The sequence below is a fragment of the Lampetra planeri genome, chromosome 50 (assembly GCF_965212315.1).
Source record: "Lampetra planeri chromosome 50, kcLamPlan1.2.h2, whole genome shotgun sequence".
NCBI lineage: Eukaryota > Metazoa > Chordata > Hyperoartia > Petromyzontiformes > Petromyzontidae > Lampetra > Lampetra planeri.
The window spans coordinates 7,446,199-7,461,873 of NC_136156.1; the positions used below are offsets into that span (position 1 = coordinate 7,446,199).

The window sequence follows — 15,675 nt, forward strand, 5'->3', positions numbered from 1 at the left end:
GACATTTCGGACAGTGGCCCATCTTCACAACAAACGTGTTCCATGATGAAAGGCCGATGCCCCAAAACGTCCACCTATTATATATTTATTCTTTTAAAGCAAACGGCGTTGTGGACGAATGTGTTGACTTTCTTTGTTGTTGCTTTCACTAATAATTGTCTTGGAGTTTTTCTTTTGTATTCTTACACAACGACACGTGACTGCGTCTCCAAACGCATGTTTCCCGAAGCTACTCTATCTCCAAAATAGTCTTACGGGGGGAATTCTCACCCTTTGAACTGCTTGGCAGATTATAACGATGTACTTAAAGAGTTCATAATTTTCCTATTACCTAAACGTCACTCTTACTCATCGAGAGGAGTGGTGGTTAACCCACTGTGCTCTGAATCCAGTGATCTGAAGTCAATACCTGGCCACTTGCAAACATCGGTGGCGTGATATTCGAACTAGTCCTGGGCACTTGCTTCCATCAATTCGTACCGACCAGTGTGGTGAAGTATGACCAAAGAACACTCATTACACTACGTGGGGAAGCCTTCGTCCAGCAGTCGATTAACAAAAGACTGCAAAGTATTATTTTTGGGAGTAGTCTGCTCTGTTATACTTTGGATTGTAACTGTAGTGTCCATTGGCACACACAAATTATATGCAAACATCAATTGGCCAAACTTGACAAAGCAGCACCCCCTTAAAAATTAGTCTTGGGAATGAATGCGATCCTGGCTAAATATGTGAAAGTGGCTGTATCATTGGTGACCGATTTTATTTCATTTGCAGGAAACCCACCGTAAACCTCTTCAATCCACCTGCCAAGGTGGCCAGGTCGGCCGCATCCACCGAGGCCGCGAAGCAAGCGCGAAATGACACGGAGGAGGAACACAAGACGGAGAAGACGGAGAAGACGATCAGGCTGGTCAGGCCTCAGAAAGACCGACCCTCTCCTTTAAAATCTACGGAAACGGGTCGGCAGGCTGCGACGACAGGCATGGGCCCGAGCCGTGCGCGAGGAGGAGAGGAGCCCATGGAGGGTGTCGAGGATGTGGGTGGTGAACCCCGAGCACCCGGCGCAGCGTCGAGGATGAAGGACGCTCCAATGGAAGGGCCAGAAACGGGCCCCCGGGGCGGTTCGGTGTCGTACGCCACGTACCAGGGCGCCGCGAAGCTGAAGAAGAGGCCTCGGCCCAACTCAAAGTTTTTCGACGACAGTGGGGCGGAGTCTGCTTCGGCCAGCGAGGCGAACAACTCGGAGGAGGCGTCCCAGTCGGACGCCGCGAGGAGTGCGAACGGAGCAGAGAGGAGCAAGGTGCTGAGGAAGACCCCGGGGAGGCTGCCCAGGGTAAATGGCAAGGAGGACGGAGAGGCCGTCCGCTCTCTCAAGGCCAAGGTAACGCTGGCCGCATCCGAGCAAGGGACTGCGGGGCAGGCGGCCGACGGCCAGGGACAAGGGAATCATCCCAAGGAGGTGGTGATTGAGGAAACGGAAATCGTGACAATCGAGGAGATCGTGACACCCAAGGACAAAGTGGGCTCCGGCTTGTCGACGATTTTTGACAATGAGAATTCTCAGTCCGTGAAAACGCAGATTTCGCAGCACACCAAGACCAAGAAGACGGTGGTGGTTCAGGGCAATCGGACATCTCAGGTGACTTCGTCAAAGGGCAGCTCGCCTCCGTCGAGTCCGAAAGAGAAAGATTCTGACGCCGCGAGTGGTGTGGGCAAGGCGAGAATAAACGTGCGGGACCGTAGGTCTAACCCATTCACGGGCAGTGACATTAACTCCAGGGCGTCGCCAAAAGCCACCGAGGAGGCGAGTCAACGAAGCCCGGTTATCTCTAGAAAAATGCCGACGTCAAAGCCCGCGGAAGCCAAACCCATTTCGAAACAGGACAAAGTCCTCTCCGGTGATTCGGAGACCAAATCCGAGGGCGGGCTGAATTCCACGCATGAGAAAGCGTGCAACATGCCAGAGGAATGCGCCGATCAGAAAGCAGCGCCCGGTGTGGCAGAGTCAGACGCTACGGAGGGGGCAACGCAAACTCCAGCCAGCGACGGCCGTCAGCTCACCGGTCGTGGCGATGACATGGGCGCCTCCCTGCCCATTCAGGGTGGCGCAAAGAATGGGGGAGAGGACCCGGCGCCTGATCCCGCGGCGCCCGAGAGCGAAGGGAATGTTGCGGGCGTCTCGCGCGAGCAGGATAATCAAGCGGAGCTGCCAGCACCGGATCGCGAGCGCGTGGGCGAGAGCTCCGCCGTGCCTCCAGGGTCTGAGAGTTCGGTGAAGAAACCCCGAACGGTTGAGGAGGGTGTCTCGTATGCCGCCGCCACCACCACCACCACCACCGTCTCAGGTTCGGACACGCCGCGTTTGGGCGTGCCTGTTAACGCAAGCAAAAATGTTGATCGGTCGTCGGCAGCGAATCAATTAAGAGACGGGGAGATACCTGAAGCGGCGGCAGCAGTAGCAGCAGGCGAAGTCTGTGCAGCGGCTGCCGAGAAGGAAGCAAAAATGGACGTAATAATTGTAAAGGACCTTTGCAGTAAAACCGGTTCTGGTACAGAAGTCATCTCGAGCATCCTGGATATTAACAAGGTCGCGACAGTCGAGCAAACACAAAGCCTCTTGAAAGCCAGCGCTGCTGCTGAACCATCACAGGATATTAATTCAGTCAAAGTAGACATTCCCAAACAAGCCACACAGACTGGTGAGCCTGCAGCACCGAGCATGCCTCTGCTCTCAGATACCAGCAGCAGCAGAAGCGGAACTCACGCTAAAGTCCAAGGAGAACCTTCACGACAGCATGTTGAGGCAGCTCCCATGGATGCCAAGCAAGCTGCGAGTGCATCGCTAGGAAATCCTTCGTCGGGAGTGGAGGAAAAAGCACCGCAGCCATTGCAGCCCTCGGATATGGGCAGCGCAGAGAGCTCGACCTTCACAAAACCTGGAACGCAGTTCGAAAATATCACTGATGGACTACAGCAACAACAGCAGCAGCAACTTCAGCAGCAGCCACCGCAGCAACTGCAGCAACCGCAGCAACAGCAGCAACCGCAGCAACAGCAGCAACCGCAGCAACCGCAGCAACCGCAGCAACCGCAGCAACAGCAGCAGCAGCAGCCTGTCATCAACGTAGGCACTGCGGAACACGTCGAGGTCAGTGCAAGTAGCCGCGCGTCACCTGATGGAGGAGGCGCCGGTGAAACTACAGCCGATGGGGCGCTCACGGTACCACAGAGCGCGGACGACGCCACCGTCTCGATCGAGCCGACAGGTTTTCAGTGTTACCTGCCGAGGCCTTCGCCGATGGAGATGTGCGCCGAGGTGGAGGTGATCGAGAACATGTTCCAGGACGGGACGGCAGCGCCAGACGCAGCGGACAACGGGGGGCGGCCCTCCCGGCAAAACCCGGCATTTGAGCAGTTTTCTCTGCTATCGCCCATTAAGGAGGAGGACTTGGAGGAGGAGGGGGGTGACGAAGAGTCGGCGGGGGCCGCCAGAAGGCAGAAGTATTTCCCCCCGGGGGACGTAGCCCTCGCGAGCAGGAGCCCAAAGTTGTCGCCGCTGGCGAGCGGATTCGGCGAAAGTAAAGGCGCTTCCAGAGTCGCCGAGGAGGACGGGGGTGGGGGAAGGACGAGCGAGCATCCGCAGCCGCCGGACGACCAGCAAAATGTGAACCTTTGGTCCTTGAAGAGCGGCACCAAGTCCGAGCTGCCTTCGGTCGACTTCCAAAAGACGAAGACGATGAACTTCTTGAAGGAGCAGATCAAAAACCGCAGCTTGAAGTCCATGGTGGGCCACCAGAGCCTGCACAACGGTTTCGGCAAGGACAAAGCGGGGCAGCTCAATGAGGACGGCGAGGGCAAAGGTGAAAGTGGCGCCCCGGGCCCGTCGCCCCACAACAAATTCTCAAACTTCTACAAGCAGTCCTCGCTCTCGCTGAAAGGCTTCGACGCCGGCGGCCTGGAACCGCGCAGCCCGGTGCAAACGTCGGAACCCGCGGACGTCTGGCCAAGCCCGAGACTTCCCGGCGCCAGGGCGGCGCACGAGGGAGCGGATGCGACGAGGGTGACATCTCCCAGAGGTGCGTTTGCCCCTGGCGCGTCTGCGCTTTCTCAGCTCGGAGACATTGGCACAGCTGGCAACGACGGTGGCGGCGTGCCCGCGCTGCCGCCACCGCTGAGCGGCTACGCTTCGGCTGCTGTCCAGAGTTTCGAAGGGAGCAGGCAGCAGCAGCCGGGCTCACACGGGGCTGCCCTGGAGCTTGCGTCTCCCTTGAGGGATATGACCTCCGCAGCCGCTCTCGGGCGCAAAGGATCCGGGGGCAGCGACCTCCTGCAAGAAGCCTTGCCGGGTCCCGAGCAACTGCTGGCGTTCGGCAGCTTCCCCGACCAACCGCAGCCCGGCATGTTCCCGCAGGGCCCCACCAACGGAGCTCCCCAAGTGAGTTTGTCCTTCCTTGTTTAAAATCTCACCGTGCACCTGCAGAGCTGCACCTTTAACTTCATGCGCGCGGTCGCAGCGCAAAGGTTGAGTGAGGATTCCTGAGCTTTTGTTTGCATTGCCGTTTCGTTTTTTTTAACAGTTGTCAGTGTCAAGTATGTTTATTGAGAATACACAGATATAGATTTGTTTTTACCATTTGTGTGCTTTGTATTTACCAATTGACACGTTTGATTGCTGTTGTATTTTTAGATGTACGAAACTGTGAATGTCGAAGTGAAACAATGTCGGCATGGGCAATTGTTTTTTGTGTGTGTGTCAGCCTCTTGTGCATCGCGCGTTGCTGTTTGAAGCAATGGCAAACGATTGTCACCAAATCAGCAGTGCATCGTAACAAACCAAAAATATCCACAGTAATAACAGTCGTACAATTAGCACGTTCGATTACTTTTGCGTTCTTCGATGTACAAAATCACCTGCAAAGTTGAGGCGATCGAAACACACATCGGTTAATGACAATGAGTTATTCGTGTGAGCGAACACATGATGTGTTATGCTTTTCACGTAGAGTCTCCTTGTGAACGCTGCAGCTACTGGCAAGACAAAAGTTTGTTCGTGTGATTCTTTTTCCTTTTTTTGCTCTGAGACGCGTACGTGACCTACAAACAAATGTCGCAGAGGAACTGTAATTTACTGCCGTTGCCTGACTCCTCGATTGTATTTCATTGCATCCTATTTAAAAACACAATAGGCTGCAGCATGCTCTGCTTGGGTTGCTGTATGGATTTTTTTGCAAAGTCGGATTGTGAGGAGCGGCAGCCGCTTGGGGGGGCCTTCATCCAGCAGTGTATTGATCATGGCTAATAATGATGATGATGATGCAGCTCTGTAGCAATTTGGGCATTTGTGATCTCTCGTGCAGGATCCGGCAATGGAAGGAGAAAGACACGTGAACCCAAGGCCGGGCAAGGTAAGAATGGAGCGTCGCTTTTACGCTGCAACGTTACTGCCGTTGTGGTTTGCCCAAGAAAATCCTCATTGAGTCTCAAGACTATAATTGCAAGGAGGGTCCTGCATGGGATCGCTTAGCCATTAACATTTAAACATTTGGCACGTGGGAGGAAAATGGAGTATCCGGAGATACCCCCGTGGGTACGAGCGATTAATGATAATCAGGACTCTCATTCGGATAGTTGCAAGAATGAATCGCTTATCCCAACTCACCACTATAGTTTGTAGATGGCGATTTGCTGCTTGTCAACAAAAAACCCCGTGAGAACAGTTCAGCGCGGTCCAGGAATACCAACATGTATTAATTAAATCAATTACCGTAAATAACCGCTTACAGCCGAGCACAGTCGCTGACCCCTGTGATTTGTGACTTCGTCTTGAAAGATGAGGTGGTGGGAAAATGACAAGAGATTCGAGAAGACTACAATTTGTGGCCAATTAACGTTTTAATAATAGAGGTGGCTGGGAGGATCAAGGGCTTGATGCCCGTGTCGACAAGCAGGGCCAGTCATGCTGAGATCCCGTGTTCTGATTCCTTCACTTGTGATCGAACCGGGTTCTCGTGAGTTTGATGGTCTCAGTCCGGCTACCTACCAGGTGACTACACCGACGTTTTCATTGCACACTGATGATGACTTATCGGCGCAAGTGCCCCCCCCCCTCCCTCTGAAAATGGCCAAACGTTCTTGTAATAATGTAGCTAATCGCACCTCCGATTTGCACGGTTGGCTACGTACGGTGCGGAAGAAATTCAACATGTGTGTGGTGAGCATGCAGCAAATCATTATCTCGAGAGAAACGAAGGGCTGGCACTACCTCATGTTGGGTGATAGAGGCCTGATGCACCAACAATTCCATACTTGCTATGTGATGTCACTGGAGTAAAACGTAACATATTGCCGATCTTTGGAAATAGTCGATCTTGTTTGCAGAGCAGGCTCGTGTGTGGTGAGTACTTAGATATGAGACTGCCTGGGAATCCCAGGTGCTATGGGCTTGGGCTGCGAGGGGGGCTACCATAGCAATGGGTAACTGAATCTATTTGTGTGTCGCTTTGAGTGTTACGCCCCTCGCAATGGAATTATTTTTGTGATGCTGCGTTGTCAGTGATGCATAAGCACAAATAACAAACAAACAAAAACTCGATGCATTTTTAAACAACGCTGCATGAGAAGGAAAACATATCATAGGCAATGATTTTTGGAAATGGTCCTTTTTCATAGCACGTCCTTTGCTATCTGATATTCAGAAGAGTCATTAATGCCCGTAACGTCGCCTCTTAAATATTTTTTCCTTTAAATGCCACACTGGTTTTGACGAAATTTTTCTGAGTTTTTGTTGTTATTTATCCCCTCATATTGTGTGGGTGTTTGTTACAAACTCATGATTCCTCCCACATGCCAGACCCTCCTATATTGAAGAGATTTGTCAAACATCTCCAATGCAGGAGCCCTCCTGACAGAATCGTCTTTGTGGCTCAGTGACCCTTTCAGGAGTAAATAAAGCACGTTTTATTTCCGACATATTTATGTACCTTCGTGATGTGACTACAATCACACGTTTGGAATATAATTGGTGAGAACATCTCCACAAAATGCATACGAATCCGTTAAGGAATTAACTGTCCAGGATTGGTCTCAATAATTATTTACTGTACCTGCCTTTAAAAGCTATTATAATTATTCATAGAGATATAAGCGTATAGAAAATCACTACCAAACCCGTATGTGAAATACCTGAAAATAATGAGCTGAACATGTAATTGCAGTAATTCCCTCGTTATGCACGAACTTGCTATCCACGATTTTGGCTATCCGAAAATCGCATCTGGAACGCTGCACGACTGCATTGAGAGAGAGAGAAAGAAAAGCAAATGAGATGGAGTGGTGAGGGGGCGTAAAGTGATGGTAGATAAACTGTTGAAATAAAAGTTTGGTTTTCGTCGGCCAGTATCACCCGCGAAATTTGCTATTCGCAAGCATCTCCAGAATGTATCCCACGCGAATAACGAGAGAATACTGTGATGTGTGCTTAAAAACTACACTTTCACCATCAGTTCTGCAGAGGTGTGGACTCGAGTCATGCGACTTGGACTCGAGTCAGACTCGAGTCATGATTTTGATGACTTCAGACTCGACTTGGACTTGCCTCATCTTTGACTCGACTTGACTCGGGACTCGAGAGCAAAGACTTGAGACTTACTTGTGACTTGCACAACAATGACTTTGTCCCACCTCAGAGGTGTGGACTCGAGTCATGCGACTTGGACTCGAGTCAGACTCGAGTCATGATTTTGATGACTTCAGACTCGACTTGGACTTGCCTCATCTTTGACTCGACTTGACTCGGGACTCGAGAGCAAAGACTTGAGACTTACTTGTGACTTGCATAACAATGACTTTGTCCCACCTCTGCAGTTCTGTATCTCCACATAAAAAGTTGAATGTGTTTTAGTCCAATCAGCCTATTGGCCTCACAGGCTGATGTTAACAATGGACGTTGGTTTATATAAGTGAACTTCGGACCAGCTTTACCCTTCTGGGGCTCATCAGCACACGTGTAAAACATATACTGCCGGTTTATAAGGTGGTGTTGGAAAAGAGCACTCTTGTAGGGACCATGAACTGTTGGTGTAAGATACAAAACTAAAGTAAGTTTTGAGAATAGTTAAGCTTTGTGCAATGCACTGTAAATGTGGCGGATGAGGTCGAGAAATGTAGATCCTTTCGACAAACACATAATGACCTTCCGATTATATCAGCACCATATACAGCACCATATACCCATGGGTTAACTTGTTTAGACCCTGCTCTACAGTACCATTGTGTCATTGTTAAAGGGTTTTACTGATTCCAAACCCTCTCCGGACGACCAACTGCAGTACAGTATTATTGCTGCTAACATGGCGTCATTGTTGCCATACTCCACCCACAACCCAGAGGTCTGCAAAGTTCAATCGTCCTGCACAGGCTGTTAAAACAATAAAGGAGAGATTCTTTTAAAAAAACTTTGCCGCCTCTGTCCGCCAAACAGCTTGAAATGGGTACACCCACAGACTGTCCAGTTGATCGTCAGTTTGCGTATATGTATGTTGAACTTCTTTTGCACTCTACGTTGCCAACCGTGCTAATCGGAGGTGCGGCAGGTTATGTGTGGTGGGGTAGAATGTGGGTAGCTCCACTTCTTCCAGACGTCTGGGCAACACTAAACAATAACACTGAACTCTTTATTTTACCAGATAAGGCCCACTGAGCTGTGTAGATTTTTTCAGAGTAACCTGGCTATCACAAATGATAGCTCAACAAAGTTGCATATTGTGTGGAAATTTATAGCAGCCAAATACTCTAAACGCATGTCGATTCTAAATCTGGAGGGGAAAACCGGTGGACCCAGAGAAAAATCGACATGACCACGGCGAGAGAGAGATGCAAACTCCAAATATCCAGGCTTCAGGGTCGGGATCGACCGCACGACCTCCTGCATACTAGTTGAGGTAGTTAACATCTCGCCACCCTGGCTCCCAGGAACTCTCTATAGCTCCCTCTAGTGGAGGCCTTTCCTCCAGCAGTGGAATAAGCAAGCAATTGCAGGGCTGCACATTTAGGTCTTGGAAGTGCAGAAGATCGGTTGAGTTGGCGTCAGGATCTAAGGACAGCTCAGTGTGGGTTGTGGTTGCTTCTGAAATGCCAATACCGCATTACTCGCGTATATGGGTGAGTCACTCAGGTTTTCTTTCATAATTCTTAAAAGCTTTGTTAGTAGTAAGCCGAAATGAATCTTGACTGAGCCACCGTATTAATTTTTTATACGATACTGTACTCCTACATGACCATGACATTTCGCTGTTGAAGTGCCCCCAAAACAGCCCACACACAGATGCATACACTACACAGCAATAGCTGCCATTCGCCACAAAGTGGCCATGACATCACCGTGATGCTTTTGCCAGGCTAGGTGCACTTTTAGACCACGTTAAGCATGGAAGGCTCGCTGGTCATGAGACAGACCCAGGTGCTTTGAGTTGACTGATTGAGATGATTGGCAGATGCACCCGCCACCTGTACTCCTCACTGTCCGAAATTTCTGTGTTTTAGCTAACCGGCGGTCCGCTCGTTGTGAGCGTCACTCCTCCACCCTCCGTTGTTGTTGGAGTGCAAGTGCCTCCAACTGCTGAGTAGCGTCCCTTCAGGAGCCAAATACACAATGTATAGACACACATACATACACACGCGCAAACTACACGTAGACTTACATTCATACAGGCACGTATACACAAATACACACAGAAACGCCTACGTTCACACAGCAACAGCCACTATTCACCACTATGCGGCGGTGACATCACCACATAGCTTGTGCCAGGCTACGTACAATTTAAGACCACGTGAATGGTCGTAGGTTCGCTGGCAGGTCACGGGAATAGGCCCCCAGGTGTTAAGGGTTGACTGAAGTGATTGACTAACGCATCACCTGTGTTGGCCGCTCTGGCAACTTGCTGAGCTTCAGTCGTCCGCCACCCTCTTCTGAGCGCTGCTGCTCCGCACTCTTGCTGCTCACATTGTCAATGTGTCAAAACACTGCACCGGTGATTGTTTCTACGCCCACACATTAACGTCCTCCACGGGCCCACCGGCTCATTTTATTTTAGACATATGACAATTTCTTTTATGCATTTTGGAATAAACTGGACATTTGAAGAAAACTTTTTTTCATGCATTTTGGGATAAGCTCGAGTGCCCTGGACGAGGCCCACGTGTGTGATGGGAGCACACGTAGACACCAGGCCAGTGCCGGGGAACCTTTTCATTGTTGGGGGCCGAAGAGGACCTTTAAATACTACCTTTGGCATGGCCACAAAGTAGTAGTGGACGCTGAACTTTGATCCTTCTAGGGCTGTGTGCGTTCACATTTTACTCGCAACCATTTTGATAGGCAACAGGTGAATGAGCATGATATATGTTGAAACAGCATTGCCAGGTAGAAAACATACCTCTCTCGTACCCAATTAGTCCATATTAGGATGCTCGCAGTGATGGATAAATATTGTTTACAAGCAGTTTTGAGTGGCAGGCGTCATGTGGCCGTATTAAGTTGTGGGCTATTACCTGCCTGCAGCCTGTAGGATTGCAATCCTGTTCTAGGCAGAGAGCTTGTCAGAAATCCGCTTGCCGTGCTGTATCCTACAGGTGCCACCTCATTGCATCGCTGATGAGTTATGCAATCGCACTCGCTGTAAATGTTTTATAAATAACAGGTAGTGCCCCGTGAATACAAGTAATGAAAAGCAGACAAAACGTGAATGACCCACGCTCAATTGGGGCAATAGCATGTTAGAAAAAAACACATCGTTTTTGAGTGGAATGCAGGAGCCAAACCTACTGATAATGCTACAAAACTAGCCAGCCTTCCGTGACAACTTGTCCTACCCTAACACGAATACTATCCCCACCTCGCCCTTAATCTGGGCCCCTTTCCAAGTTACATTCTCTTTCGTCTTAGTTCCTTGCGTAATAACATGCACACCCCACTGGATAGGAAGGGCAGGAATTCACGTGTCAGGCCATTTCATAGTGGAAAGCACTTTGAATGGGAACGCCACGGTTATTTTATTTAATAATATATATCAAATGGGGTATGCCTACGCATTATTTTATTTAATGATTTATATCAACTGGAAAATCCCTTGAGATGAAACGTCTCATTAGCATGGCTATACAGGCTTTACCGACTTACGCATACATAGCAAACAGGTAGTGGCACGTCTACAAACGTGATGAAATCTGGTCGATCATCCAGGTCGTGCGGGGTGGGGTACAAAGTGTGGGTGCTCCCAGCTCAACCAAGACATGTTGTGTTTAGTTTGTGTTGTCCTTCCCCCACCCTGCACCTCTGATTATCACGGTTGGTTACGTACGGTTACAAAGAAGTTCAACATACATACAAAAGACAAAGATCCCCCGTTTACCCTTAACAGACTGTTGGGGCAAGTGCTGTTAGTGAACACCTATGAAGGCCGGCACGTCACACGGAGGTGGCCAGCACCACGCTCGACCGCTTTTGTATCCCCATTGGTGATGTTTTTACACACTGCTCAGGTACTCATTTGAGGCTGAGTCTACCTAGGGGAGGCCCAGGGCCATTCAGATAATCGTCACTTGGTGTTGGCTCGGAGCGAGAATCGAACCCCGGTTGCCGGGTTCGTAGTGCAGCGCGCTATCCCCACAATATACACACACATCCATCCATTGGGCCAGTGTTCAGTTTCAGCCCTTCAAGCCATCGGTGGCAAAATAAAGAATCGCACGCCTGCCCTTTTTCCTTTGTTTTACTGAAGTTTCTGCCCTTGTTGCTGCAGATGGTGATTTTCTACGAGCCGGGCTTTACCGGCAAGAAGATTGAGCTGTTCACGGACGTTGCTGACGCGACACCGTGGGATCTCCCCGCCACCATCTCGCTGAGGGTGGTGCGAGGCGGGTGAGCTGTTAAAACCCCACACACTCACCACTCGCGTGCCCGCGCGCTCGTTGCCCTAAGCCACAGTGGGGCCACGGTTTTGTTCCCCAACCTTTTTGAGGTTGGGGGGGGCACCGTACAACCACACTCCACTCCACCGGAACGGCGAGACTTCGCGCAGCCCGCGACGCTGAAACGTGCCGAGCCTCTCTCAATTCCGTGGTCTGTGCGAGGCGCACCCACTCGGACTCGCCTTCTTCCCATTTTAGCGCTGGCAGTTCTTTTCAGGACAACATGGCCACGTGTACGCGCCTAAGAGTGCCACGATTGCGGGCTGGAATTAAGGCCAGCGGACCCGCATTCGCAGTGTTTTCGCGACCTTGCCTACGCATATTTGGCACAACAGTAAATACATTAATGTAAAATAAAAAATAAGCCACAGAGAATGGCGGCAGTGGCAACCACTGGTTTGCCCCATTGGGTTACCCCACTGGGTTTCCCCACTGGGTTGCCCACTGGGTTGCCCACTGGGTTTCCCCACTGGGTTGCCCACTGGGTTGGCCCACTGGGTTGCCCACTGGGTTGCCCCATTGGGTTGCCCCATTGGGTTTCCCCTATGAGGGGCAACCCGGGGCAAGCGCTGGACTCCCGCTGGCGAGGAGAGAGCGTCCAGGTTGAGGCAGAGGTCCCCTGCAGCACATGGGTCTGAGACCTGCAGCACCAAAGCAGATTACTCAAATGGTATCGACGGGGTAACTGAGCTGAAAGACTCCAGGGAAAAGAAAAAAGGTAAAAATGCTCAAGCTGGGTTCACTAATATCAAAACTTATATTGGCAATTTGATTCAAGACTTTTTTAAAGAATGTTTAAAGCAATCAGAACTAGGCCATTACAGGAATCTCCTGCTGTGTATAAGGGAATGCGTCTTTGGGAAATGCTACTTAACTCGACATAACTTAAAGCGAACTATAATTTCCCATAGACATAATGTTAAAATCAGGAGTTGCGTTCCGAGCCAATATTTATGGTGAAAAAAAAAATGCATGACTTCTTGTCATGAAGTGTACAAAAAAGCATATGGTTTTATGTTAACATACATTTTTACATTTTAACGAATAATAAATACAAATAATTCTAATAAACTTACCAGAGATGGTCGAGGAGTTTGCTGATCGATGCCCCTTGGGGGTGACCAGTGATGGAGTTCCGCAGACAAAGGAGCGCAATCAGCTGCCTCTTCATCTGACGATGAAGCTGGAGCCACAGGACGGTTCACCAGCAGAGGCTGCCCCTCTTTTGTGCTCTCCTCCGGACCTTCTGGCTTGATTGCAAAACTTTAAAAAATCTGTCTTCTTCAGCTCCTTGTAGCAGTAAACGCCAGTTAATATTCGCGATGGGGGTACCGTTTCATCAGCCTCTTTCCCCAGATTGATGTTTCAGCTGCATCAGATCCTCATTCGGTAGGTAGGTCCTCACATTTGGGCTCAGTATTGCGCGCTATGCAAGTACAGTGCGGCATTACCTAATAGTCCGTTTTTCACCACGTGCGTTCCTAAGTTAACAAATTGCGCTCGTAACAGTGTCAAATATTTGAATCGGTCCTGGGCATCCCCGAGGGCAGGTCGGCCTTAAATGAGTACCTGCTGCAGAGTGTATACATCAACAAACTGGCGGAGACAAAGGCAGCCGAAGCGTGGTTTTAGCCACCCACCCTATTTTCTGCCATACTGTCCTTCATAAGTGCTCGCTAACAGCACTTGCCCCAACAATTATGTTAAAGGTTATACGGGGGATATTTGTGTGTGTGCGCTGCAGGTGGAGCGGTAGTGTAGCGGTTAGCGCGCTGCGCTACGAACCCGGCAACCCCAGTTCGATTCCTGCTCATGGCCAACACCAGTGACGATTATCCGAACCAGTCCTGGGCCTTCCCTAGGTCGACTCATTCTCAAATGAGTACCTGGTGTGATGTGTACACATCGCCACTGAGGAGACAAAGGCGGTTGGGCTTAGTGCTGGCCACCCACCCCCCTCGTTTGCCATTCCGGCCTTCATAGGTGCTACTCGCTAACAGCACTTGCCCCAACAGTCTGTTAAGGCTATATGGGGGACCATTGTATTGAGTTTTTTTTCTGTGTGCTGCAGGTGGCTTGTGTATCGCGAGCCGGGCTTCACAGGTGAGTGCTTCGCGCTGGAGGAGGGAGAGGAAGAGATGACGGATCCGTGGGGGGAGATGCTTGCAGAGGAGCAAGGGTTTGTGGGTGGGCCCATGGCGGGGAGGATCGATCAGGGCAAGGCGGAGGAGGATGGCGAGCCCAAGGAGCCGAAGATCGTCATTGGGTCCATCAAGCGCGTCGTCAAAGTAATGACGTGAAACGATCGTTCGTGTCGTCGCGGAGAATATAAACAACGAAATGGATAAGCGCACTGTCTTCTTAACGTATATGTCTCTCCACAAACAAAACAACAGTATTCTTTCGCACAACCCTATCGGCCCCACGCCCTTCTGGGAGTGCATCATTTCAACGGCATTGATTCATATACGAGCAATCTCTAGACCGGTTTCGACATGCAGGCTTGTATGTACGTATGTTGAACTTCTTTCACACCGTACTTAGCCAACCGTGATAATCCGAGGCTTGCTTAATTCACTGCTGCCAAAGTAAGGTCAATTTATACAGATAGTTATACTCGGTTGCAGGTCCCAACTATTCACGTTTCTTAGCAGTAACACGATTTCAGAGGTGGATAGGGTTGCTCAGAGGTGAAAGTGCTGGGCAGACAGCGCTGAGATCCTGGGTTTGAATCCAGGCAGCTGCCTGTGATTAAACCGAGTTCTGAAGTGTAACAAGGTGATGGTCTCGTCATGGTTACCACTGACTAAACACAAATAAGCCATCACATTACATTTGAACCTTATGGCGGTACCCCGGCTCTCGCATAATGACCGTGATGCAGTCATTTTTAGTCTGTTGATGGTCGGCAATGTGGCAATCGACTCATCTCGACGAGCTGTGCACGATGCACCACTATGGTGCATACGAGCCTTCAGGGTTTCAGCGCAATCGTCCTCGCTGCATTTCGACATTGTGGAGTTGCACTGATTTCGGATTGATTGCGGAGTTAAGTACACCCCTAGAAAAAATAGTGTCCCAGAAATAAAATGTATAATTGCCTCGGCCATTTTGTATTATTGGGAACCCTGGGGTACCGCCATAAGGATCATTTGGTCCTTAATTCGGTTGAATTTCAGCTCTGAGAATAAATGGAAAAAAATACTAACTCAAACTAAACTTTGTTATTTTACCAGGTAAGGCCCACTGAGCTAAACAGCTCATTTTCAGAAGCGCCCTGGCCACAAATAATTTCTCAACGAAGTGGCTTATCATGTGGAGATTGATAGCAGCCAAATACTCTAAAGGCATGATTTTAAATGTGGAATAAAAACCGGAGGACCCAGAGGAAAATCCGCATGACCATGGGGAGAACATGCAAACTCAGGCGTCAAATATACAGGTGTCAGAGTCGGGATCAAACCCACGAGCTCTTGCATAGCAGGCAAGTCATTTACATCTCGCCACCGTGGCGCCCAAATGCGTTGACTGTCATGCTACGAATGTTACTCTCATATGTAGAGCGGGTGGGATGGTGCTGTGTGGTTCAGAGGTCACTTTAAGGCATATCGGAGGTAGCTATCATTGGTATCCGCCTCTACGAGCCATCCCACCACTCTGTAAGATATCCCAATAGATTTTCATCTCCCGACATGACGATGG

General features: G+C 49.9%; 1 protein-coding gene across 2 annotated transcripts in view; it reads left to right on the forward strand.

Annotated features, from left to right (window-relative positions):
- Positions 1-15,675, forward strand: part of LOC144734165 (uncharacterized) — a 95,950-nt gene that overhangs the window by 41,230 nt on the left and 39,045 nt on the right. For both annotated transcript variants that reach the window (XM_078616238.1, XM_078616239.1), the window contains exons 4-7: positions 778-4,438; positions 5,361-5,408; positions 11,805-11,923; positions 14,045-14,261. In XM_078616238.1, coding sequence (XP_078472364.1) covers positions 778-4,438; positions 5,361-5,408; positions 11,805-11,923; positions 14,045-14,261 — 4,045 coding nt within the window. The remainder of the gene's footprint in view (positions 1-777; positions 4,439-5,360; positions 5,409-11,804; positions 11,924-14,044; positions 14,262-15,675) is intronic.